This window comes from Chelonoidis abingdonii, chromosome 1, assembly GCF_003597395.2.
Source record: "Chelonoidis abingdonii isolate Lonesome George chromosome 1, CheloAbing_2.0, whole genome shotgun sequence".
Lineage (NCBI taxonomy): Eukaryota > Metazoa > Chordata > Testudines > Testudinidae > Chelonoidis > Chelonoidis abingdonii.
The window spans coordinates 7497971-7525034 of record NC_133769.1 but is presented as its reverse complement, the minus strand read 5'-3'; the positions used below and the strand labels follow the sequence as shown (position 1 = coordinate 7525034).

Here is a 27064-nt window from a genome sequence, read left to right as displayed (position 1 = left end):
TGCTGTCAGCAGCAACCATCACAGAATGAATTACAAGAGGCTTGCAAAGAAGATGGAGAATTTAGAGGGTCCAAGAGGATGCATGCACGCAGTGAGATCACAGTCATCCCCCCGCCCCATCAGTATTCCCTGACAGTGGTGTAATGACTAGAAATGACATGCCTGATCCCCTGAGCCCTCCATGCTCAGAATCCCTACCGGGGTCAATGGGAGCTGATGGTGCTCAGTCGCCCTGATCATCAGGACACTTATTTCAGTGCCTAAATCTGGATTTACATGCTTGACTTTAGGCACCTAGATTTGAAAGATGGGGCCTTTGAGCCTTCCCAGTGTCCTAGTTTCTACACCTGTAAAATAGGGCTAATCATGCTTATCCGCTTTCATACCGTGCTTTGAGATCTATGGATGAAAAATGCACAGATATGTGCCTGTCTGGGGCTTGTTTAAACTAGAAACTCAAGAATATCAGCTGTGGCGAATCCATCCCAGAGAAAAGATGTGCCCTGCCCAGCTCTAGCAGCCAATCGCAGCTGTAGGATTCTGTTAATCTGTCTCTAATCTGAATCCATCGCTCATTTATACCGCACAACTGGGTTGTGCTGAGTTTCAAAGAGAAGGCTCTGTTAACAGGCAGCCGGGCACGCTCCACAAGTACTCCATTTGGTGCCTTTGGTACGAAGAGCCCTAACATGGAGTCACGGGGTGAAACTGAGAAAGGGGAAGTGTTTTCTACGCTGGACAGGTTCTTACCCCGTGCAGAGCACGAAGACAATTAGAAGACAATGCTGTATACCCCACAGCGGTTTAGTTCCTGGGTATGGTGCTGCTGCATTGCAAGTGGTTCAAAAGTCCAATTCTCAAGCGACTGTCCTTGCCACAGATAATGCAGGCGTAAGCAGCAGGGCCCGAAGATGAACCCGGGGCACAATTGGCATTTGAGGCCTGCTGCACTTTGCTTTCCTCTCTCTCAATCACCTCTCTTCAGCCTCTTTGATTCCCAGGTGCCACACAGCCCTTCAGTGCAGCCTGTTGCTAGCCCCATCTTCCTAGCTTGTGTCACTGTTGCAAATGTTCACGTTCCTCTTACAAACATCCTTGAGCCTGAGCCTAGGTCAGCCTGCTGGCCTTGGAGCATTGTAGTAGCTGGGTGAATTTCAAGAAGAACTTTTGAGTAACCTGAGCAGAGAGGAAGGATGATCTTGGGGTTATGCCACTTGGCAGAAATGGCAATGGGCTGAGGTCAAATCCTGCCTGTGCTGCAGACTTTCTTGGGTGACCTTGGTCAAGTCACTTAGTCTCTCTATATGTCAGTTCCCTATCTGTAAAATAGCAGTAACAATCCTTCATTTCTCTGTCCCATCTATTTACATTGCCAACTCTTCAGGTCAAGGACTGTGTTTCACTGTGTGTGCTGTGGGCAGGTCCTGATCTCCATTGGGGCATCTAGATATGATGCTAAAACATAGTGATAATAAACATTTCAGCTGTGGAATTGTCCCCTGAGGAGTGTAGTTGAAGCCCCATAACATGGTAGATTTAAAGCCAGAGTGGACAAAACACTAATAAATTTATAGTGGGCAACAACCCTGCTGTGGCAGGGAGGTACACTAGCCCAGGGGTTCTCAAACTGAGTGTCGGGACCCCTCAAGACGTCACAAGGCAATTACATGGGGGGGGTCACGAGCTGTCAGAATCCACCCTAAACCCCGCTTTGCAGCATTTATACTGGTGTTAAATATAGAAAAAAGTGTTTTTACTTTATAAGGGGGGGTCGCGCTCAGAGGCTTGCTATGTGAAAGGGGTTACCAGTACAAAAGTTTGAGAACCACTGCACTAGACAGATGGAGTAGATCATATCTGTCGCTAGGTTCCATGCGTATCTGAATCAATAAAAGATTTTATTCTAACATTCAATCAAAGTGGATTTTTAGAAGAGCAATTCTTAAAATAATTTGTTTTTGTTTAAATCTATAATTTTGTCATAATATACAAATTTAGGGCCCAATTGTGGACCACTAACCCTGGTGAACGTTTACTTATAGGAAAAGTCCCATTGGTGCTTATAGAGTTACCAGCTCAAAAAAGTGCTCACCAATGTACATACAGGTTCTACAGTCAGGCCTTTAATATTTCATGGGAGTAGGTCAGCAATAATAATGTTATGGTTAAAGATGTATGCAGTGATGGTGTAGTCATGTTGGTTCCAGGATATTAGAAAGTAGGTGAACTAATAGCTTTTATTGGGTCAACTTCTGTTGGTGAAGGAGGCAAGGTTTTGAGCTTAAATAGAGTTCGTCTTCAGCCCTGGGAAACGTACTCTGAGCATCTCAGCTAAATACCAAATGGAACAAATTGTTTAGCATAAGGAGTTAAAACACATGGTAAGGTGCCATTCAAGGTGAAGTGGGCAGTAAATATCTCTGTAATTGTAGGACAAAGGAGGGCTAGTTGGTTATAGATTGTTGTAATGAGCCATAAATCTAGTGTCTCTGTTCAGTCCATGATTTTTATTGTCTAGCAAAGTTACGAATTTAAGCTCCTGGGCTCGTCTTTTGAAAGAGTTGTGCAGGTTTCCTTTGAGGAGGACTGAGAGGTCAGAAATAGAGTTATGTGTGAAAAATGTTCACTTACAGGCGATAGGATGTCGTTGTCTTTTACCATTTTTCTGTGTGAATTCATTCAGGAACATGGCGATTGTCTCATTTCACCCACGTAGTTACAACTACTTTTGGCTAAAATGTCTCCTGCTCATTCTTAGCCCAACGGTGAATATTTTTCAGGGAGGTTTTTGATAACATTTCATTTGGCCATTTTTAAAATGATCCAGGGTGTGTAAAGTGCATATTTGGAAACGGCCTAGGTTAGATAACTTTCTGATTATTAGAGCCAGTTTCAAGCTACACCATCCACCTCTGTGATGTCCCATGTGTGGGTCAGTAGCATTGTTTGGTCATCTGAGGCTGCAAAAAGATCAAATGGGACTGGCACAGAAGTGTAACCTCTCTCCATATGTATGATGAGGCCTTGTCAGGAGTGCTCCCAGACTGAATCCTGATTATGAGGAGTCTAAGATATTGGTGGAAGATTAGATACTGCTAGAGTCAGGTCATGGCCACATTTTCATTAGTTTTGCCTACAAAGGGAGGCAGTAATTTGTGAGATCATTGGCATCCAGGATTAATTAGTTTTGCTAGAAAAAAACAAACATGTTTCAAGGAGTCAGGATCTCAGGGCTGGTCTACACTACGGGGTAAAATCAATTTTAGATACGCAATTTCAGCTACGTGAATAACGTAGCTGAAGTCGAATATCTAAAATCGATTTACTCACCCGTCCTCACCACGCGGGATCGATGTCCGCGGCTCGCCATGTCGATTCCGGAACTCCGTTGGGGTTGGTGGAGTTCCGGAATCGATATAAGCACGCTCGGGGATCGATATATCCCGTCTAGATTAGACGCGATATATCGATCCCCGAGCAATCGATTTTAACGCGCCGATACGGCGCGTAGTCTAGACGTGGCCTCAGAGAGAAACACTGAGAGCTTATATTGGTAGCAGTCCCAGTCTGCGTTGGATTTCACTAGCCATGATGGGCAGGGTCCAGCTTGTATTTAGTCACTCAGATGTTCTTCAGAACCTCTAGTATTGTATTTGTGAGAGCTATGGTTTCTCTTAGGGATGGTGGGGGTTGGCCTGGGGTGTTTGTTGTGGTGGGTACTTTGTGTCTGCAAGACACTCCCTCATATTCAGTTGACTGTTTTTTTCAGTGATGTAAGCAGTGAGTTCCTTGCTGCGGAAAGGGGCAGGCTCTAAGAACTGTTGAAGGAAATTCAAGTTTGCTAGTCAGTTGACTATTCAAAATAGCTCCAATGACCAGTGGGACTGTTGGCTGAATTCTGAAACGGTTAAGTGCTTTGAGTACTGTTGAGAGCTCCTGCTGTTTGAAATATCTATTTAGCACTAGACTTTTCATGTCTTGGAGGATGCCTTCGCTGGTTTTTCCTAGTAAATTCTCCTATATGGGTCATTACTATAGAGATCTTTGAAGATTCTTTTTCCTTTGGCTTTAGATGTAAAACATGTAATTAGAAAAGCAAGATTGTTCAACTGAGCTTAGCGCTACAGTTGATACTGCTGAACTTTAAAATCATACAGTGCTCCCAGGTTATTAGTGCAAGACGCTTATTACTTAAAAGTAGCTGGCGAAATGAGATTCTTATCATGATGGAAAATATAATATCAATAACAGTAATATTTTTAATGACACTAATGGAAAAATGGTTTTCTAATTGTAGCCAGTGTAGGTCTTTTCCTGAGGCTGTCAGAGGGTAGTTCAGATTACATTAATGACTTTAGCGTTAAAAGGTTTGAAGAGTGGTACGTATGGAAAATATTAGTAAACCTTGTTTTACAGCTTACAGAGATACTGCCAAGACCAGAATCGTGTTTAAAATTATATTCCATACCTGTAGCCACTAATAACAACTTGAGTCATCGAGACAGATTTAATTATAAAACTCACATTTGTGTTTCCCCGTCCATGCCAGTTTTTTATTCTTTGTCTCTCGCCTGGACAATGAAATGACTGGTCTGCTTTTTTCCCCCCTTCTTGTTAGTTCCACCTTTTGCTTTTGCTGGCCCTGTAGTGCAATGCTGTCCTCTTTGGGATCACAGCACCACAGGGCGTACACATTAAGGATGAGATTCTGCCGTTCTTACTCATGTTAAATGGTGCATGTAGGACTTTGAGCTCAAACTGTTTATTTTGTGAAAAAGAAGAGTGGAGCAGGGTGTAGCAATAGAAAAAGAAGTGGGTGAAGTAACCTAAACTCCCTATTCGCCTAGTGAGAAGTGGATTAAGTCAGTTTATCTGATGTTTACCCTTGACTATGCTACTGATCAAGAGGTAACTTCATGAGGAATAGAAGTACCTTCACAAGGAGAAAATACCAGATGATAAAGGGCTATTTAACCCAGTGGGAAAAGATACAACAAGAACCAACAGCTGGAAGTTAAATCCAGATACATCTCTACGTCGATATAACGCTGTCCTTGGGAGCCAAAAAATCTTACTGCATTATAGGTGAAACCACGTTATATTGAACTTGCTTTGATCTGCCGGAGCGCACAGTCCCTCCCCTCGGAGCACTGCTTTATCGCGTTATATCTGAATTCGTGTTATAGCAGGTGGCGTTATATCAAGGTAGCGGTATATATTCCAATTAAAAATAAGGTACAACTTTTTAAGAGGATTATTAACCATTGGAAAAAAGTGCCAAGAGAAGCGGTGGATTCTCCATCACTTGATGGCTTCAAATCACGCCTTTCCGGAAAAGATGCTTTAGCTAAACACAAGTTATTGCAGCTCAGTGCAGATGTTACTGGATGAAATTCTCTGGCCCAAGTTACCCAGAAGATCAGACTAGATGATCTGATCATCCATTCTGGCCTTAAAGTCTATGCATCTATGAATTAAAGGTGAAGAATTTGTCCCCTTGGAAGGACTGGTTTCTGTTGGTGTAATTTTCTATAGAATCATTTCTGTTTGTATTAGGTTTTGTAGACCCCGTTTTAACCGTGACTTGCTCTGCTCTCCCAGCAGTCATGCCATCTGTGCAATGGGACAGTAATGTTCTCTTACCTCTTGGGAGGGGAAAGGGAGCGTTCTTTCCATTTTGTACAGCACGCCTATTGGAGTCTCTCGAGACTCGTAAACAATCAGATCATTTGAAAACTCATGGGAGTACTCATGAGATAGGACCAGATTTTTAAAGGTATTTAGGCACTGACTCCCATTAAATTCAGAGGGAATTAGGTACCTAAAGTACAGTGACTGTAAAGCATTGTGTCATTGCTAATTATACCCTAGCACCATTTGCAGTTAGTGTAATAATGGCAGTATCATTTGCACCTTGCTGACCCTTGATCACTTATTGTTCTGTAAAAACAAAGTTCAGATCATATTTAATTTTCCTCCTAAATCGCCATTGAATAAAGGCCTCTGAGCATCACGGTCACTGATAAGTTGCAATGGTCCTGAGGCTCAGATAGCTATCTTAAAGCACCTCCACGTTTCCAGAACAGGATTGTGGTGGTTGGACTAAAGAAGGAAGTTATGCTTTAACAGTTATCCTCTGAGTTATGACGTAACTTTCAGTCTTAGAGTGACGGGTCGTTTAAGGATGCCTCTCCTCACATCTGTCTGGTCATCTCTCCTTTGTTCCACATCCCACTCTCCTTTCGTCACCCTGGTCCAAGTCTGCCTGGTAGCATCTGCCCTGTTCAAGAGCTCCTGGCCTCAGTGCTACTGTCACACATGCAGCCTGCATCCCTTCTCCCATTCATCTGAGCCACAGTATCTTTGCTCTTCATTAGTTCCAGCCCAGTGAGCTCTTTCTACTTTTCTCTCCTCTGCACATATTTATAGTTCCAAATCACTGCTCTACCAGCATTCGCTCAGGTTTCTCTCCTGCTGCCATTCTGCACAGTGCGTAAGACGTGCTTTAAAAACCGGTATCTCGCTGTTTACACTAGCTTTTACACGGCTATTCAATAAACTATGTGGATAAGTGGTTTTTCAAAGTTCACCCCTCTGGTATGTTACACAAGGTATGAAACTCTACCTTCCTTCAGCCGTTTATCGCTCAAAAATGCTCTGTATAAAACACCATAACAAAAGATTTCATAGCACACGATTTAGGACTAACCTCCACCTTATGAATCTGAGTTCCGAATATTCCCCTAGGAATTCCAGGCATTTAGGCCTGATCCAAAGCCCAGGGAAATGAATGGACAGGCTTCTGTGGACTTTCAATAGGCTTTGGGTCAGATCTGAGAGAAAAAGAGCGGAATACTGAAGTCAAAGTCCACTGCACAGATCTGAGAGCTGAATTTTTCTTCTAACATTTCCTTTTCTCCACTCACTGCAAAGTACCTAGGCCCAGGTTCTCAAAGGTATTTAGGTGCCCAACTCCCATGGTTCCAATGGGAATTAGGTGCCTAAATATCCTCAAGGATCTAGATTTTTGGGGGCGTGATCCTAAGGCTCGTGAAGTCATTGGAAAGATTCCAATTGACTTCAGTGGGTTTGGGGATAGACCCCTAAGATGCTGAACCAGCCATTTAAATTGCAGCACAGTGAAGAACACCAGAAACTGAACAAAGTCAGACCCATCATAGTAAAAAGACAAATGTTGTGATGTCACTAAATGAGGGACATCCACCCAGGCAAACAGTGACTCAGAGTGAAAACCTCTTGGATGATAGAGATTCCAGGTTAAAGCAGAAATGGATGGTTTCAGACAGAGGTCCAGCAGGAGCAATCTCTGCACCCTGTGGCTGCTGCTCTAGAATCTTGTTCAGTGCTGGCCCCCCTAAAAGACAGGTGACACCAGAGAGCACCTGCCCACTTGGAGGAGGCTTGTGAAGCAGGTCTCAGCTAGGCCCATGAATTGACATTTCATCAGCAAGCCACCCTGTGCTTGCAGCTGCACCACCATAAGTCCGCACTGCTCACGGCTTTTTCCGGACGGTCAGCATGCCAAGCGGAGATCATAATCCTGGGCCCAAGGGTCTGCAGACTGGACGTGTGCAGAACCATAGAATAAAATGCAATGCAATGCAGCATCCCCACTGACAGCTCCCGCAGTTGTGACCTTGCTGTCATCTTTGACTCTCTTCTCTCTCATCTTCTCCCCAAATAGCCAGACTTCTGATGCCCTTTTCTCTCTAAACCCACAACTCAAAACCTTATCCACCCTGTGGTCTCTCTGGCCTTGAGTACTGTAACCTCCTCCACCACCTTTACTGCACGCTGCCTAACCTCATTTTAATGTATCTGAAATACAATCATTACAACCAGTATGTCTTAATTCTGCACGTCAATACATTGGTCCCACCCCCCCCAGAAGTCAGTGAGAGGAGCATCTACGTAATAGAGGGCAGGACTGGGTTTATAGCATCCCCTGTTCTCACTTCATTAGCTATATGTGATCTTGCAATATCCTTTCCTAGATACAGAGGGAAAACGTACAGGGCAACAGTCAAGATTGTGCGAACGTCTGATCAAGTGGCAGATTTCTGCAGAAGAGTCTGTGCAAAACTGGAGTGCTGCCCAAATTTGTTTAGCCCTGTGCTCGTCGCCGAAGTCTGTCCTGAGAACTGCTCCATTCATACCAAAACGAAATACAGTGAGTATCAGCTAAACTATTGCTCTGTCGCTAGAAGAATCAGAGTGGTGGGCAGATGTTCATGATATAGTTATAAAAATAAACGTAATTTGATACCTTTCTTTCTTTCTTTCTTTACCTGTAGTATAAGATATTGCAAATAGTAACATTAATGCAACAAAATGCAGCCTGTCCTTTGGGCTGAGCTCACTGATTGGTGCTCAGCACCCTATGCATGCTCTTTCTAGCACAGGGAACTGAGCACTCACCAGGTCACAGTGCTCCAAGCCAGACAGACCCACAGCGGGATATGTGAACAGGGAGGTCACAAACCCAGTCCTCCAGGGTCTCCATTTTAGAATCTCCCTCCAACTTCATGCCCCAAGGATCTTTGCTTGGCCTGCCATTGTGTTCACTTTTTCCCATGGACTCTTTATGGTTTCTCTGTCTACAAAAGGATGCCAGTTGGAGTATCTAATACAGGGATCGGCAACCTTTGGCACACGGCCCACCAGGATAAGCCCCCTGGCAGGCCCGTCCTTTTTGTGTACCTGCTCCGTCCACAGGTTCAGCTGATCGCAGCTCCCACTGGCCACAGTCGGAGGGATGTGCTGGCCACCGCTTTCCGCAGCCCCCATTGGCCTGGAGCAGCGAACCACGGCCAGTGGGAGCTGTGATCGGCCAAACCTGCAGATGCGACAGGTAAACAAACTGGCCCGGCCAGGGGGCTTACCCGGGTGGGCCATGTGCCAAAGGTTGCCGATCCCTGATCTAATATTTTCCAATTCAGGCCACCTGTTACATTAAGACTCCGTGTAAACAACACACCACTTTTGGCAGAGTGGAGTATATGTACAGCTACAGGCTGCAGTGAAAAGCAGGCTGTGTCCACCCTGCAGCGTGTAACTACCTGGATCAGTGAAAGGCTCTGCTGGAGAAGCTGCCTTTCCCTATGGAGCAGAAGTGCTCCAGCAGTGGGGAGCTGGAAACCTTTCCCCACTGCCAGAGCCTTTCCCTGTGGAAGACAAGGGCTCCAGCAGCAGGCAGCTGCTAGCTTTTCTCTGCTGCCGGAATCTTTTCCCTGGCCAGGGAAGGTTTCCACTGCAGCAGTAGGGTGGCCACTCACGCCTTTCTCACAATACCGGTCATTCCGGGAAAGGCATGAGCCTGCCCCCGCCTGCGTGACCCTGTCCCCACCAGCATGACCTCACGTGAGGTCACAACACCCGGGAGGGGCCATTTCGAAGAGCGTGCCACGCCACCCCTGCTGCGAGTGTGTCTTTACAGCCTCATCATCTGCACTGCTATTTATACCAGTGCTGTGTGTGCATGTACACGCCACGCTGTCAGAAAAATCCTGCGGTACGCATCCTTAGGAGATTATTTTGGTTGGTTACTGCACTATTTGCCATTCTTTGTTCTTTTAACCTGTGCAGCATCAGGTGTTTACTTTCACTAATATGCACCAACATCCAGTCGGTGGTGATCTTGCACAGGCTGTATTTTGCTTAACTTTTAAAGGAGTAACTTCTTTGAACCACATTATTCATTGCTAATAAGTCAAATTCTGATCTGTGGCACCACTATAAATCTGGAGTGTGTCTGCCAAAATCTGTGGCACTGCCCTGGATTTACGTCTGGGTAGCTGAGGCTCCAACTGAGCACTCAAGTGCATCCTTGTTCAGGAAGGCTCTCGCTTAAAGTTATGCACATGCTTTCGCCTCCGTGAAGTCAACTTTGCTGAACAGCAATGGACTGCTGAATCAGGTCCTGGAGGTAGAATTGGGTTACATCCTCCTCTCACACGAATTTTACACTTGGATAATTGTATTGATTTCAAATGAGTCACTCCTGACTGACAGCACAGTGAGAGGAGAATCAGGCCCTGTCTCTATATACAGCTCATATGCAGTCTGGGACCAGTCATTGTTATATAGAGAAATATTTATTCTTTTAGGACCTGAGCCAAAGCCCGCTGAAGCCAACAGAAGTCAGATATTTGCGGCATTGACTCAACAAATACTTTGGCCATAATATTCAGAAGAGCCAAATGCTGGAAGCTCCCATTGAAGCAGATGGCAGCTGCAGACTCTCCGCACCTTTGAAAGTTGGGCCTGTAATTTGCATACTATGAACTTCAGGATCTGACCCAACTGGAGCCTCAGCTACCCAGATGTAAATCCAGGCAACGCCGTAGATCTGGGCAGATACTCTCCAGATTTAAGGTTGTGCAACAGATCAGAATTCTTATTCAGTTCTTACTCAGGCAAAATTCGCAGCCTGTACAGCAAAAGTTTTGCCTAAGTAAGTATTAAGTAAGGACTTCAGGATTTAACATATAGTGGATAAATATGTCTGAATAGATGTCTAAATTATAGTGTTTTTTTCCATTTTGTGATAATAGGCAAAGATAGCATCAGGTATTTCATTCTTCCTTGGAACATTGTCTGACAATCAAGATTTCTTTAAAGTTCCCTATGAAAGCTGCTATGAAGTAGTGGTGTATTACATTGGATTGATAGCACAAGCAAGCAAAAGCTTAATTTTCTTTGTGATTGTGTTTTTATTGTATGTTTTGCTCCAGCCTATTATTATGGGAAGAGGAAAAAAATCATTAAGCCTCCAATTGGGGAAAATAACAACATGAAAAGTGGACACATCAAACCAGCAAGACGCAGAAAGAGGCGGAAATCCATTTTTGTGCAGAAGAAAAGGAGATCGTCAGCTGTCGATTTTAACGCTGCGGGATCTGCAGAGGTACACGTTGGACTGTGCTCATTCGCCTTGTATAGAACGGTGCTCAGAACATGACATTGCTTTTTGGAAATATAAATTTTCAATAAGCACCCTAGGGCTGCCCTTCACCTTTGGGAGGAGCTCCCCATAAATATCCTAAAAGCCATTCATAGAATCATAGAATATCAGGGTTGGAAGGGATCTCAGGAGGTATCTAGTCCAACCCCCTGCTCAAAGCAGGACCAATCCCCAGCTAAATCATCCCAGCCAGGGCTTTGTCAAGCCTGACCTTAAAAACCTCTAAGGATGGAGATTCCATCACCTCCTAGGTAACCCATCAGTGCTTCACACCTCCTAGTGAAAAGTTTTTCCTATATCCAAACTTAAACCTCCCCACTGCAACTTGAGACCATTGCTCCTTGTTCTGTCATTATGTACCACTGAGAACAGTCTAGATCCATCCTTCTTGAAACCCCCTCAGGTAGTTGAAAGCAGCTATCAAATCCCCCTCATTTCTTCTCTTCTGCAGATAAACAATCCCAGTTTCCCTCAGCTCTCCTCATAAGTCATCGTGCTCCAGACCCCTAATCATTTTGTTGCCTCCGCTGGACTCTTTCCAATTTCCACATCCTTCTTGTAGTGGTGGCCCAAAACTGAAACAGTACTCCAGATGAGGCCTCACCAATGTCCGATAGAGGGGATGTCACATCCCTTGATCTGCTGGCAATGCCCTCTTATACGGCGCAAAATGCCATTAGCCTTCTTGCAACAAGGGCCACTGTTGATTCAATCAGCTTCTCGTCACTGTAACCCCTAGGTCCTTTCTACAGAACTGCTGCCTAGCCAGTTCTCTCCCTAGTCTGTAACAGTGAATGGATTCTTCCCGTCTAAGTGTAGGATCTTGCACTGTCCTATGAACCTCATCAGGTTTCTTTGCCCACTCCTCTATTTGTCTAGTCTTTCTGTATCCTATCCCTACCTCCAGCATATCTACCTCTCCTCCAGCTTACGTCATCTGCAACTTGCTGAGAGTGCAGTCCACACCATCCTCCAGATCATTAATGAAGATATTGAACAAAACCGGCCCAGGGTGACCCTTGGGCACTCCCTTGAAACTGGCTCACCTAGACATGGAGCCGTTGATCACTAACCTTGAATGCCGACGATCTAGCCAAGCTCTTACCACCTATAGTCCATTCATTCTGCCCATACTTCTTTAACTTGCCGGCAAGAATACTGTGGGAGACAGTATCAAAAGCTATGCTAAAGTCAAGGAATAACACATCCACTGCTTTCCCCTCATCCACAGACCCAGTTATCTCCTCATAGAAGGCAATTAGGTTAGTCAGGCATGACTTGCCCTTAGTGAATCCGTTTCTCCTTGAAGCTCTGCTTTGCTGTGATGCCTACAAAAGTTTGGCAATAGTTAAGCAGCTTGTTTCCTTGTTCTCTGTGATCTGTCTGTCTGTATCCATCCATTGTCTCTTGTCTTCTACTTAGATTGTAAGCTTTTTGGAGCAAGGGCTGTCTTTGTGTCTGTACAGCTCTTAGCACAGTGGGGTCTTGGGCCATGACTAGCACTCCGAGACAGTACTGCAATATAAATGCTAGATGCGGAAAGGACATTTATCAGTCACACATGAGTCAGCATGGGTTCCAGTACTCTGTTCATTACTTATTGCTTAATATGTTAAGTTCACAGCACTTAAAATTGTTCTAGGTGCTTTATAGAACAAGTGAACGACAAGACTGTCCCAACGACTCTACATTCTGTGGCCTCAATCCTACAAAGATGTAGGCCTTGTCTGCGCACCCGTGAACAGCGTGAACTGGTGCCATTAAACCGGTCCCATGTGAATGCTCTTGTTTCTGTTTAAAAGTGACTTATTTTGGTTTAGCTTGAACCTATGTCTAATCAACTTAACCTAAACCCAGATAAAGTACTCTTGAACAGAAATAAGTGTCCACCCAACCCTTGCAACCAGTTTAACTAAGTTTGTTTGAAATAAAACCTTAAGTTAAACCAGTGCAGCAACACGTGTGGAGAAGCCCTTATCCACATACTTAACTTTTCACATGTGAATCCAATGGCATTATTCATGGGCAAAGTTAAGCACCTGTTAAGGCCTGGTCTAAACTTAAAAGCTTTGCTGACATAGCTATGGAGGTTAGGAGTGTGAAAAAAATCCTGCTTCTAACTGGTAGAGCTTTGCTGGCAAAACCCCTAGTGTAGACATAAGACTTTTTGCTTATTTCATTCAGGTAACTGTTATAGACTACAGTATATGGAGATGTACCTATCTCATAGAGCTGGAAGGGACACTGAAAGGTCATTGAGTCCAGCTCCCTGCCTTCACTAGGAAGGACCAAGTACTGATTTTTTGCTTGAGATCCCAAAGCGGCCCCCTCAAGAATTGAGCTCACAACCATGGGTTTAGGAAGCCCATGCTCAAACCACTGAGCTATCCCTCCTCTCCCACAGTAGAGCCTATGAGTTATGAACACCTTAGGAAGGGAGGTTTTTCGTAGCTCTGAAATGTTCGTAACTCTGACCAAAACGTTCTGGTCGTTCTTTCAAAAGTTTACAACTGAATATTGACTTAAAACCACTTTGAAACTTTACTATGCAGAAGAAAAATGCTGCTTTTAACCATCTTAATTTAAACGAAGCAAGCACAGAAATAGTTTCCTTACCTTGTCAAATCTTTGTTTATACTTTCCCTTTATTATTTTTAGCAGTACTGTACTGTATTTTGCCTTTTATTTTTTTCTCTCTGCTGCCTGATTGCCCACTTCCCGTTCCAAATGAGATGTGTGGTTGACTAGTCAGTTTGTAACTCTGGGGTTCGTAACTCTGAGATTCTACTGCATATCTACAAAAGCACTCTTTTGCCACCTGTGCTGTCTCTCCACTAGGAGGGTTTGCCAGCATAGCTATACCAATATAGTTATAGCTGAAAACTCTTTTTAAGTGTAGACAAGGAGAAAGTGTTTGTGGGACTTGGGCCCAAATCATACACACATCAAACTCAGGTGTGGATCCAAGACACACTGAAGTCAGTAGGTTTCAGAGTAGCAGCCATGTTAGTCTGTATCCGCAAAAAGAACAGGAGTACTTGTGGAGTACCTTAGAGACTAACAAATTTATTTCAGCATAACCTTTCGTAGGCTACAGCTCACTTCTTCAGATGCATAGAATGGAACACAGAGACAGAAGATATTTATACACACAGAGAACATGAAAAGGTGGAAGTATGCATACAACTGAGAAAGAGTCCAATCAATTGAGATGAGCTTATCTATCAGCAGGAGAAAAAACCTTATGAAGTGTATTTTGAGATGACCTTAGATAGGTTGAGGAAACTTAAACTTTAGGGAAATTAGATTCAATTGTGTAATGAACCCAACTTCCCAGTCTCGTGTAACCTAAGTTAATTGTATCTAATTGCATCATTAATTTGAGTTCAGCAGTCTTCTTGAGTCTGTTATTTTGAAAGTTTTTTGGTTGCAAAATTGCCAACTTCAAGTCTTGTCAGTGTACGGTTAGAGGTAGGAAGTCAGTAGGAGATTTACACTATCTCAATGGCCCTTGGATCATACCTTAAGCAAGTGAGATAAATGGAAGATTCTCTGCACTTTGAAGTCTTTAAACCATGATTTGAGGACTTCAATGGCTCAGACACAGGTTTGATACAGGAGTGGGTGGGTGAGATTCTGTGGCCCGCGTTGTGCAGGAGGTCAGACTAGATGATCAGAATGGTCCCTTCTGACCTTAAAGACTGTGATTCTATGAAGTGGAACAAAGTGGCAAGGCTTGGTAATGTTTAGGGTTTGTCTACACAGCAAAAGCTGCACATAGGATAACCTGCCTGAGCTAGCTTAACTTCAGCTAGCATGGGTAACCATAGTAATGAAGACAGCAAAGCGTGGGCTTCAGAGTGCGCTAGTGAGCCAAGTAGGTACTCAGGGTCTATGCTAGGGTTGTACAACATGCACTGAGACCCAGGCGGTTCCGTCTTTGCCGATATTGTTGGATTCAATCTCACTCAGGTAGGCTAACTCATGCACAGTTTTTGCTGTGTACATTTACCCTTGGAGGGGTAAGATTTGTGTGCCCCTGAGTGGTGCAGTTAATAGTCATTATTAACTCAGTTCACATATGCAATGTGATTTCTGATAACAGACAAAACCATCCATTGTAAGACAAGACAAACTGGGCAGTCTTAACACTCATTCAAGCCCTTCCAAGTTAATGGGCTTGAATGTTTGAAAATGATGGCAGGATTAAAGTATAATCCTCCTTGGTCAAATTCTGATTTCTCATTAAGAAAACCCAAATGTGAGCAAAACGATGCACTGACACTTACTGAAACTCAAATTCTGAGCAGCATTCATCTGCTGTGTGCACTTACATATATATGTTCGGTGTCCAGCATTTTTTGTTTATGAGGGACATTGTAGAATTACAAACTTGGAAATATCGTGCTCATCAGAGCTGATGAGGAGCTGGATTTTCTGTTTTGCAGGAAATTCTGCACATTTTAATTTTTTTCCATTCCATAATGGAAAGGTAATCAGAACATTTCAATTTCCCACTAAATGAAATTCTGAAAAAACTCTGTGTCGGATCAATCAAAATGTTTCGTTTTGATAAAATAAAAAAATTTCCAATTTTTCACTTTTTAAAACTTTAAAATTTTTTTTTACATAAAAACAATGAATATCATTTGGAAAAGTCATTTTGAAATGAAAAATCTAAATATTCCATTCAGAAAATATGAAAGTGGGACAGTTCAACATTATCAAAATGCTTTGTTTCAGTTTTTATTGCCTAAACAAAATTTCATCAAAATTGACCCATTTTTCTAAATGTTTCCGTTTCCGTGAAAATGGTATTTTCCAGTAAAAAACTTGAGACGAAACATTGTTTGACCAGCTTTAGTGTTTCTTTTTAACAGTCAGGGTAATTAAATCATTGGAGTAGATTATCAAAGGATGTGGTACATTTTTCCATCACTTTGAGGACTTCAAAAGAAGAATGCTTTAACATCTAATTTGCTTTTTACCTTCTCTCAGCTTGGAAAATGAAAAGAAACCTAGTCAGTTTCATTCTTTTTCTAGTCAGTTTCACGTTCCAGTTCTCATGCCTTAGCACAAGATTGCAATGTTAGAGTTGCAAGCACAGCAGAGGAACATTCACACTGAAACGAAAAACTGTTTTCACTGACATTTAAAAAAAATAGGAGTACAAATTCATTTTAATACTAGGTTTTGTAACCAAACCTAAACTTGGGGGCCTAAATGGTACGACACTGTGGCATATATAGGGGTATAATTCAGCTGAAGTCAGTGGTACGACTCTGATTTGACACTAGTGTAAATGAGAGTAGGATGTGACCTTATGTTAATCCCTATGTCATAATGTTTCCGTGACGATCTCACTCTAGGAAAGTGAAGAGGAGGAGCCAGATGCTATGGAAGATGAGACAGGGAGCGAAGAAACCGGCTCAGAGCTACGTGATGACCAGACTGACACCTCCTCTGCTGAGGTACCTTCAGCCCGACCAAGAAGATCAGTGACATTACGGAGCAGCACGGAGTCAGACAGACCTGCTCCCATCGAGAGAGCTAGAAGGGGCCGCAAAACACAGTGTCTCTCATCCCCTGAAGGAGAGAAGTGCACTCAAGTCAAGGAAGTGAGTATATTGGTGGACTACTTAGCTCCCAATTAATGGCAATATTTTTTCTGTTGACTTAACCTTCTGTATCAAGTATTAATCATCTGCAGAGAGTGCCACATGCTCTACAGATGAGTCATTCTGGGCACTGTAACCTTTTCTTTACAAGTGTTTTGGCTCTTGCAGGAAATAAAGCAAGAAGAGGAAGAGAAACTCATCCTCGACAGCAATCCATTGGAGTGGACAGTGACTGACGTTGTGAGGTTTATTAAATTGACAGACTGCGCTCCCCTAGCCAAAATATTTCAGGAACAGGTATGCTGCCACATCTTACCTCTCTCTGGGTGCAGACACTGTGTTAATGGTGGTTATTCACAGCGCAGGAAAGTGCAACTGAGCCTTTATGAAAAGAGTGAAGAACAGATCTTTCTTGTTCATTAAGGGTGAAATTCACCCTTGTCAGGGTCAATATGGGGCCCATGCATCACTTGCACCCCTAAAATCGGACTTAGGTGGCACTTAAATGGTAGGTAGGATGTCTGATGACACAAGTGTGAATGTCACCCTAGCTACCATAATTAGATTAAGCGCCGGACCAGGACGCAGAAGACCCAGATTCTGAATCAGTGGATGGCTTCGGGCTAGGTCAAAATTGGCTGACTAAAATTAGGCACCAAAATCCATAGGCAGGCTCCTAAAAACGTGTCCTGATTTAAGACGTTCTTAACACTTCCAATTAAAGGCAATTAAATCTGCAGGAGCTAAGCACTGCTGTCATCAAGCTAATAGTATCTTTCAATGGGCCCTTGATAGATAGATAGAAATAGTCACTCCACTAATGAATAACATCCACTGCTATCGAATTCATGCTGAAGGGGAGAATCCTAGTAAATGATATCTCAAATATACTCTAGGAATTATTTTGAGGAGGTTCTCTGCAGGTCAGATTAGATGATCACAATGGTCCCTTCTGCCCTACGAATCTATGAAATAAGATATTAGCCAGACTGGAATGATGCCCAGACACCAAAGCTAACCCCCTTCCTCTTGCCTAAAGTGCTATGGGATCGATCTTCAGCTAACTGCACATGAGCAATGCTTTGGCTCTAGTTATCTGCAAGACAGCACCTGGGGGCCCCTAGCAATGTGCCTCTTCATTGACTTGAAACATTAAAAAAACTAGAGTAGGTGTTTGTGATCAGAAGAGTGCTTATCATGTACATGCATCATCTGTGTTTAGGAGTCCAGAGGATGGTAAATAATCTATTTGTGGACACAGTTTGTGCTCTTTCTGACCTTTATTGTGTTGCCTACATTGTGAATTTCTTTGACTGCAGTTGGATTCCTCTGTTTTTCCCCTGTGATCATATGTTCAGATTCTGCTTGTTGGCTTTAAATGTGGTAGGTTTTTGTTTTTCTTAAAGACTTGAACGCTTAATTAATCAGCAGAACCAAGGAGGAAACCAAGAGATAATCTATTTCATCTGGGGCACTGGGAAGGGAACCGGGGAAGAACTATAGGAATCTTTCACTTGCCGTTCAAAGCCAAACCCCATTGGTTGTGTCTGAAAACAATTGCCCTCTGATGGCTGTTCATTGGCTATGTGAAATGAGTTATTTTATTATTAATTATTATTATATAGTATATAACAGGGCCTGGGAGCCCTACTCATGAACCAGAAGCGGATATGCTAGGAGCTGTACAATCACAGAACAAAAATACAGTCCCTGCCTCAAGGAGTTTACAATCTAATTATAAGACTAAAGACAACAGGTGGATAAGACAGATTGATGGGGGAATGAGACCGTAGTGATCAGCAATCATAAACAGTGGTATCAGTGCACCAGTGGCCTAAATTGGTTCCCAGTGGCCTGATCCGAATTAGCACTTTTGTTAGTAGCAGGGGAAGCCAAAGACTGAACGGGGCATGCTTTGAACTGCCCTCTACTCCCTAGAGATTTTCCTTCCAGGTCAGGGGCCAACGCAGCATAGAGAGGAAGTATGGCTTTGTGGTTAAGGAACAGGACTCCAAAATTCTGCAGTCAGCTCCCTGCTCTGCCTCACATGTCCTGTCTGACCTAAGGCCTTTCTCTGGGGCCTGCTTCCCCACCTGTGCCATGGGGATAGTACTTCCTCTTTCTCATCCACGTCTGTTTAGAGCAGGGGTCGGCAACCTTTCAGCAGTGGTGTGCTAGGTCTTCATTTATTCACTCTAATTTAAGGTTTCGTGTGCCAGTAAGACATTTTAACATTTTTAGAAGGTCTCTTTCTATAAGTCTATAATATATAACTAAACTATTGTAGTATGTAAAGTAAATAAGGTTTTAAAAATGTTTAAGAAGCTTCATTTAAAATTAAATTAAAATGCAGAGCCCCCTGGACCCGTGCCAGGACCCGGGCAGTGTGAGTGCCACTGAAAATCAGCTCGCATGCCGACTTTGGCACCCATGCCATAGGTTGCCTACCCCTGATTTAAAGTCTAAGCTGTATGGGGCAGGAACTGTCTCTACAGCACTTTGCTGTGTAGGGCTCTGGTCTCTGGTGGAACCTCTAGATGTAAGATAAATCATGCATACTAATATGCTGCTGCCGTGTGGCTAGACGCGTTCCTCTCCCAGGATGTCAGTCCCACTTTGACTAGCCCTAAAGCAAAACCAACTGTTCCACCTTTTCAAGTTCTGCATAGTAGTCTGCAAACAGCAACTTCTCATTGTTCTTCTTTCCCTAGGACATTGATGGCCAAGCACTTCTGCTACTGACGCTCCCAACAGTGCAAGAATGCATGGAGCTGAAACTTGGCCCAGCCATCAAGTTGTGTCACCAGATCGAGCGAGTAAAAGTTGCTTTCTATGCACAATATGCCAACTGACTCTACTACTCCTGGCATTTTCTTCTCCTCTCTCTCTCTCTTTTTTTTTTAAAACGTTAAAATTCACTTGGGTTTTTCCTCAAAACACATGGAATTGGAAACTCTGAGACACCTCCTGTTAAAAAACAAAAAAAATCCAAGTGGAATGAATATTTCCATATTTGTAAAGCACATTGAAATATTGCTGCCGTCTCTTTTTGTGAAACTTTCCAAGAGTGTTATATTATGGGGGAACAAGGCCATGATATAGCAAGCTTTCCTACAAATGGCAAACACATTCCATAGGGAAAATGTTCAAGCATTTATAGCTGATTGTGATGTCTTAAGGTCAATTGCTGGACATAAACGATCCCTTCAGTGATTCCAAAACACTTCTTTCATATTGAAATGTGAGTGATCGTTGTTCAAGTGACCCATGGCTTCCTGCAACTTTGATCTTAATGATCGATGTGCTTTTTTTTTCTGTTCAGTCTTACAAGGAAAGAGAGATAACAGTGATGCAATGAGGAACATATTATCAAGTGATTTTTAAACGGGAAATCCAAACCATGCTCTCTGTTTTATCAGTCACAAATACAATGATCTAAAAGGCGTGCATCAAAGCATAGGACCCAGGAACTCTTCCCAAGCCCAATATAGCTATGTACAGTAAGCTGATTGTCTCTGTGGTTGGATCTGTACAGTACTTCCTTCATTCTTGCCATGGAGCATTCATGAAGTATTTTATACTAAAGCCCATTAAGTTATAGTCACTTAATATTCAAGGTCTAACTTTGAATCCCCAGAAAACAAGGACATTCGTATTTAAGGATGAGGTTTTGGAGCAAATTCTGATTTCATCTTCACCTGTGTAAATCTATTGAAGTAAGCTGCGTCGCCTGAATTTATGCTGGGCTAAGTGAGATCAGAATTTTGGCCCAAAACCTCAGCGAGGAGGGATGTTGATTTACACCAGCTGAGGATCTGGCCCAACCTATCCTTTTATGCCTATGTCTATCAAGGTCCAGATTCACCAGTGTGCAGCAGCTGTTCTGTGCCACTCTGGCCAGTTCAACTGAATGTGGGACTCCTTTGTGTCATTGGAGCGGTGCAAAGTAGCTGGAGTCTACCAGAGAACCTGGCCCACCGTGTTCTTGTGGCAAGGATAAAGAGTTGTGTGAAACACCTAGGGTTCGGGTCACCTAGGGTTCGTGTGACCTTTTTACCATTTCTCATGGGCTCCTGCCCCACGTTGGGCCTGTTGTGAATCAGGATTAACTCCATTTGTAAAACTGCTGAAAGCAGGATCAGAATCAGGACCAAGATTGAGGGGTTTTTTTCTTTGAGTTTAAGGTTTGAATGACTCTCCCCAAAAAGGCAAAACTCAGCCCAAACCATCATGTTTATCCTGGGTTCTGGGGAAGCCACAGGCTTTTACATGGTTTCCTCTGAAGCCACAAACAAGCCATTGTCCTCAAGGGTCAGGGAGCTCTGCCTGAATCTTGAGTTTGTTATGAACATTTTGCACAGCGCTGTTAAGATATTATGATGTCAAATCACACTCCGATGGAGACAGAAACGTAATCTTTGTCTTCATTCTGAATGCCAGAGTTTTTGTCCTCTTGACCCAGATCTCGAACGTTATCACTTCAACATCGATTTTGGGTTTCAGTTCTTTTTGGAGTTTACTTTAAAGCTCTGCTTTACACTGTCTCATTGCAGCTGACTTGAATCTGATTATCCTGAAGACTAGGTATGCTCGGAGAAGCCCACTGACCATTAACTGCCATTGGGTTCAACCATACAAATTCCTTCTTGAGGACTCCTTAAATTCTATGTTTTTGGTGCAGTGTAATGACTCGGAAACATCCATTACGTACAGAATCAAAATCTGCTTAGGAGCATGTTTTATGCAAGAACTATTGACTCAGTATAGATTCTATATAGATGACCCTATAGATTCTCAAGGAGTCTTTCTAGTTTGCCTTTTGGTTCCATTATTTCTGCTCTTGATTAATTTTATTCTTCTGGAATTTGGATACAAAGAAACTGCTGCAAATGGGGCTGGATCCTGCCAGACACCTATTGATTTTGATAGACGTTTCATACACGGGGGACTGGCAGAATCAGGCTCAGCTGCTTTGTCTTGCAGATCCTAGTATTAAAGTTTAAATGATCTTTATTTAGAGGACAAGGAGAAAGTGGCTGCTCCTGTGCTGAGGCTTTTTGTTTGATCACTAAATGAATTAACCCTTAATTTGTCCTACAAGTCATTAGAGATGAATTTTATAATGGAAATTCTACTGGACATAGAGCAGCGGCCCATGTCACTCTAATCATTTTGATAATTGCTTATGATCTCTTTATAACGTCCTCATTTTTTTAAATATCCGTCATCTCTTTTAAAATGTCCTATGATTAAACTCATATAAAGAAAGAGCCCAGATTATATTCTGTGCCTAGTTTGCATAGGATACAACCAAAAGGGGCACCAGGGAGCCTATTACAGCTTCCTGTCTAGCTGAGACTATTTCCCACCCTGGCATAGGTTAGAGCACCCTCATGGCTGCTCTAACCTGTCAGTCAGCAGTAGTCCCAAGAGACTGTATCCTATCAAAGGAAGGCCAGAATGTGCACACACACACTTGCGCCAGGCAGGGGATATGTGGCACAGGAGCTGAACATGCCTGAGCTGCCCTAGCTAAGGGCTGCCTGATACTAGTGAATTTTCAGGCCCTTTGACTCATTTTGAAGCTCACCAGAGAACCTGGCCCAGAGAGGAGTTTAATGCATCCAAGCTCCTTGTTACTACTGCAAGAACTTAGGATCATTCACTGTGCTGATAGAGAGAACGTCATCTAACTGTAGCTGTTTCTGGGGCAATGAAATACTCCTGTAAGAATGAATCAGGGTGTAGATGGCTGCATACTTTGCACACAGGATAATATCCAGTCTTGAAATTCTTAGCTATGTCCAGACGTTGGGTGGCAGCATAGGCACTGACTCCATGGGTGCTCCAGGGCTCAAGTACCCACCAAAAGAAAATAGGGGGTGCTCACCACCCAGAGGACTGGATTAATCTTTTGTGAGCCCTGGTACCTGGACCTTGGCCCCACCCCCTGCTCCATCCATGCTCAGCCCCAAGGCCCCACCCCCACTCAGCCTCTTCCCCCCAAGGCCCTGCTCACTGCGCTGCCCCAAGGCCCTGCCCCTGCTCAGTCTCTTCCCCCTCAAAGCCCCCACCCTGCTTGGCCTCTCGCTCTCCCCACCCCCCAGGCCTGCATGGTGGGGAGGGGGCAGAGAGGAGCACCCACAGGCAAAAACAAAAGTCAGCACATGTGGGAGGTGGTACTTTGGCTACTGATCTAGTCTCATGAAAGTTACAAGGGAGCTTTTACTGTTGGTTGTTTCTTTATGGTAATAATCAGTGAGATTTAAATCACATCTATCAAAAAGCAGAGTTTAATTTTCGCCCATATAAGCTGTATATTTCTACTCTCCACCTTCAGCTTGTTTTTCTTAACCGTCTTCATTTATGTTCTCGCTTCCTTTTGGAGACAGCTGAGAGCTGTGGCCTCCAGTCCTTAGCCATTCTGAAATTACCCTGAATTGGCCTGTGTGGCAAGTGTGTTGTTATACTGACACCTAGAATAGCCAGTGGGAAGGTATCAAACAGATGTACGTAGTCTGTTGTTAGAATTGCCTTTGCAGAGAAGTGGAGCTGAATTTCCTAACCAATTTTTTGTATGTAAAAGAAAACCCATTCTGAACATGGTTTAATTGTACAAGGTACTCAGATTGTCACGTAAAGATTTGAACAGACATCAAAATTGACGGATGACTCTTTCCGGCACGCAATTCAAGTTCCAGAAAATGAACAAGGTTTTAGAATAGTGTGTTGCTAAGGTCATCTATGGAACAAAGATTGCTCTAGGGTGAAATGTGGATAAAGTTGCTAGGTCGAATACTAATAAACAGACACATTTTCACCTAATATCTATTGGGTCAAATTCAGAATGGGTGTAATTGGGTGCAGACTCTCTTGATGAAGCTGCATCTTGTTATCCCAGTTCTGAATTTGGCTCTTAGACAGGGGACTCGGGTTTGCAATGGCATATTTTATCTCTGTAGATGGAAAAGCTAAAGGGCCTGAACATGGTTACTCTGGTGAAAGGCTGGGAACATTATTGTCCATGGTAGGTCATTCCTTAAAGCCAAGAAGCAGTACTCTGCTTCCATTGCCTTCACTGAGAAGGATGCACATTAAGCCTCACTGTGCTAGCTCAGCCCACTGGGCCTGAGAGCAGCTATGCTCCAAGAAGGAAGCATGTGGTGGTCCTGCTGCTGACCTCCCTTGGGTTTTACCACCAAGGATGGTCAACTCTAAATGACAGTCAAAGCTCTGCAGGAGCCCCACTGGCAGAGGGAGAATGTGCTGAATCAGAGCATCCAAGCCAGCCTGGTCCACTTTGGAGTCTGTGGTTGGCCCATTCTGATGCTTCTAGAGCAGGGAAGATGGTAGCAGCTTTGCACCATATTCCAGTGTCCCCTTGGCATAGACCCTGGCCTGAATCCAGCTCCTGGCCTATAGGCCGCAAAGTTTACTCTCTGGTGTCTTATTAAAGCATTTAAAATGTGATTCAAAAGTAATATCCTTGGTCCCATGCTAATAAGCCCCTCTCCTCACTGACGTCTTGGATCACCCTGTAGAACCTGAAGGAGAAATATATTCATCCTTAGAACCCAAAGGGGATGGAGGAGGAAAGTCTCAGCTCCTGATCCTCTCCTCTCCCTGCCAATATCCCTGCCAATATCCCTGCCCCTTCATTCCCACTCCAGCTGCAGAACACAGTTCTTCCCACCTCTCTACAAGAACTGTTAGAAGATTCCCCCAATGCTCCCAGCAGGTAGAGAGCTCCCTCCTCCCACCTAACACCGCTAGGCTGCTCCCAAATTCTGTGCCAAGAAGCCATTGCCCCTGGCCTCTGTCACCCCCGCAAGCCATCTGACAGAGGCATAACAACCTCTGGGCACTGATATTTGGTTTTAAAGAACGACTTCCTCTGACACTTGGCTTCCAGGTTCTGACGTTCCACCCCTTCCCAGCCCTTCCCTGGGAGATAAGGCTGGAGCCCTAGAGCCCAATCCTGGGGACACTGAGGGCAGGTCTACACTACAGGGTCAAGTCAACCTAAGTTACACAACTCCAGCTACCTGAATAACGAAGCTGGAGTCAATGTGTCTTAGGTTGACTTATTACATTGTCTACACCCTGCTGGTTTGACCGGAGAAACTCTTCCATCGACTTACACTTCTCATTCCGGTGGAGTACCGGAGTTGACAGGAGAGCGATTTGTGGTCGATTTAGCGGGTATTCACTAGGCCCGCTAAATCAACGCCCGGTGGATTGATCACTGCAGCATTGATCCACAGGAAATATAGACATACCCTGAGTGCACTCAACACCCAATGAAAATTGATGGCACTCAGCACTTCCAATGATGCGCCTTGCAGGATGGGGCCCTTATTGAGAAGGTGAGTGATATACTGTCTACACTACTACCTGCATATCGATTTACACAGGGCCACAGGTTCCTAAATATCAGAGAGGTGCCTAGTGAGGTTTACAAAAGCTCCTCAGGCTTGATGCCTAACTCCCATTGAAAGTGAGCTGGAGTGAGGTGCCTAAATCCCCGCAAATCTGTCCTATCACCACCTAAATTTAATCTGAAACCTGTCTCGATTGGAAAGTCAGTGCATTCCTTAGCAAACCCAGTCATCAGCTCTTTCAAACCCAGCTGGCCAAGGCCAGACCACTAAATCAGTCTTTACCCACTTAAAAAAGGAGGTCTGATGATTTCTGGAGCCTTTTCATTGACTTCAGTGGGCGCTGCAGATGCTCGGCATCTCTGAGAATTGAGCCAATTCCATTACAGTTTCTTGGAGTTCAGAAATGTCAGGCCATTTCGAACATTTTTTTCTTTTCTCGTGCAATGTGTTTTGAAATAGACGTGGCTCAGATTGTTCCTTGTGGCTAAAAACTCAAGTGCCAAAAAAGAAAAACATGTCAGTAAATAGAAATACAGTCAATGCTAGGTCCTCTGTCTATAGCTTTCAGATGTTTGCAGGTAGGAGTTTAGTTTTCTCCATGACTGCCGAGGGAGTTGGCCAATAGCAGCACATCTTTGGGCACTCATGGGGCAGGAGGGAGCAGTGCATAAGATTGTTCTTTCCTCTGGAGTTCCATTTCCTGTGGCCCCCCTGGATTTGTGGTTTCAAGAGGCCACCTCTCCCCATCAAACTCATTCCATCGGAGGGGATGCTTCCCAAGAAACCCTCAAGGAGGAAGCTTATGGCATTTTCAAGTCTCCAACTTTGGGATCGGGGGAATCTGGTCCTGGGTGAGAACGGCTGAGTTTGGGCCCATGACAGCAAAACCTTTAGGTGATTCCAAAGGGAGTTAGGTGCCTAAATACCTTTGTGTATCCCACCTTTAGGACCTGGTCTAATTTCCATTGAAGTCAATAGAAAGATTCAGAGTGACTTAATAGACATTGGCTCAAGCCCTCAAGCACGTGCTTAAACTTCAAACATATGAGCAGTTCCATGGAAACCAAAGCGATGGCTCCCCTGCACGTGCTTCAGTATTTTGCTGGATCAGGCCCTTGGCTCTCAGTGGTAAATATTAATGGACAAAAACCAAGTTCTCTCCTTTGTAGAGACCTGATTGCTGGAAAAATGCTTATGTGGCTATTTAAGAACTGCCACCATTGAGACTACAGCAGAGTTAGTCGTCTTCCTGGGCATTAGCCTGTGTCATTGGTAAAACAGTTCAAGGGAGGCAAGACATTTCTGTACGGTTTGGATAGAACCAACCCTTAGGTTAGTAAACTCAGAATGAAAACGAGATCAGAAAAAGATGATCAGTTACACCCGATCATCTCTTTAAAGCAAATAATGATAGAAAATAGCATGGCGACCAGCAGCATAACCCCTTCATAGTGGTGTCCGTGGGAAGTCCTTTGACCGTTTTGCATTCCAGTTTGTATCACAGATTTGATTCAGATCTTATGTATATAGCCCCTTTGGTGTGTAACAACCCCTCCCCCCCCCCAAAAAAAACTTGCTGGTGTTTTTACTTTTTAAAATTCAACAGAGCAAGGGGCATGTTGTTAGTTTGCTGTAAGATTGTATTCTGTATATATGTTTTCATGTAAATAAATGAAAATCTATATTCAGAGTTCTATTTTAATTTTTATTCGAAATGAAAGAAATCCCCTTTTTACTTGAAGAATTGTAACAGCCGCGTTGTTAATAAAGTAATAATAAATTATGTCTTGTTTGGCTGGTTGTTCTTTGGTCTTTGCATGCGGGATGATACCTTCATATAGTTCGTTCCTTCTGGGGGAGGTAATACTGATATTGGATCAGACCCTCTGCGGCTGTAAAGCGGCTTAGCACCATTCCAGTTACACGGTCCATTATTTATGCCATTCCCCAGAGGCTGCTGTGCTCTTCAAAGAGAAAAGAGCCTCCAGCCTAAAGACTGTGCAGTCTAAGGACCTGATCTTGTAATGGGACTTCTACACCCATGCAGAGCCTCAATGACTTCCAACAGGGCTTTGGCAAGG

The 27064-nt window shown here is 43.7% G+C and overlaps 1 protein-coding gene across 4 annotated transcripts in view; it reads left to right on the top strand.

The window, feature by feature from the left end:
• The window catches only part of SFMBT2 (Scm like with four mbt domains 2), a 214327-nt gene extending 187549 nt beyond the window's left edge, over positions 1-26778 (top strand). For 3 of the 4 annotated variants that reach the window (XM_032773316.2, XM_075063858.1, XM_075063851.1), the window contains 5 exons: positions 8016-8191; positions 10755-10927; positions 16354-16602; positions 16771-16899; positions 19314-20103. In XM_032773316.2, coding sequence (XP_032629207.1) covers positions 8016-8191; positions 10755-10927; positions 16354-16602; positions 16771-16899; positions 19314-19454 — 868 coding nt within the window. In that variant the 3' untranslated portion in view covers positions 19455-20103. Of the gene's footprint in view, positions 1-8015; positions 8192-10754; positions 10928-16353; positions 16603-16770; positions 16900-19313 lie in introns of all 4 variants that reach the window. The other variant, XM_032773318.2, reaches the window with a different exon arrangement.
• Positions 26779-27064: the final 286 nt, after the last annotated feature.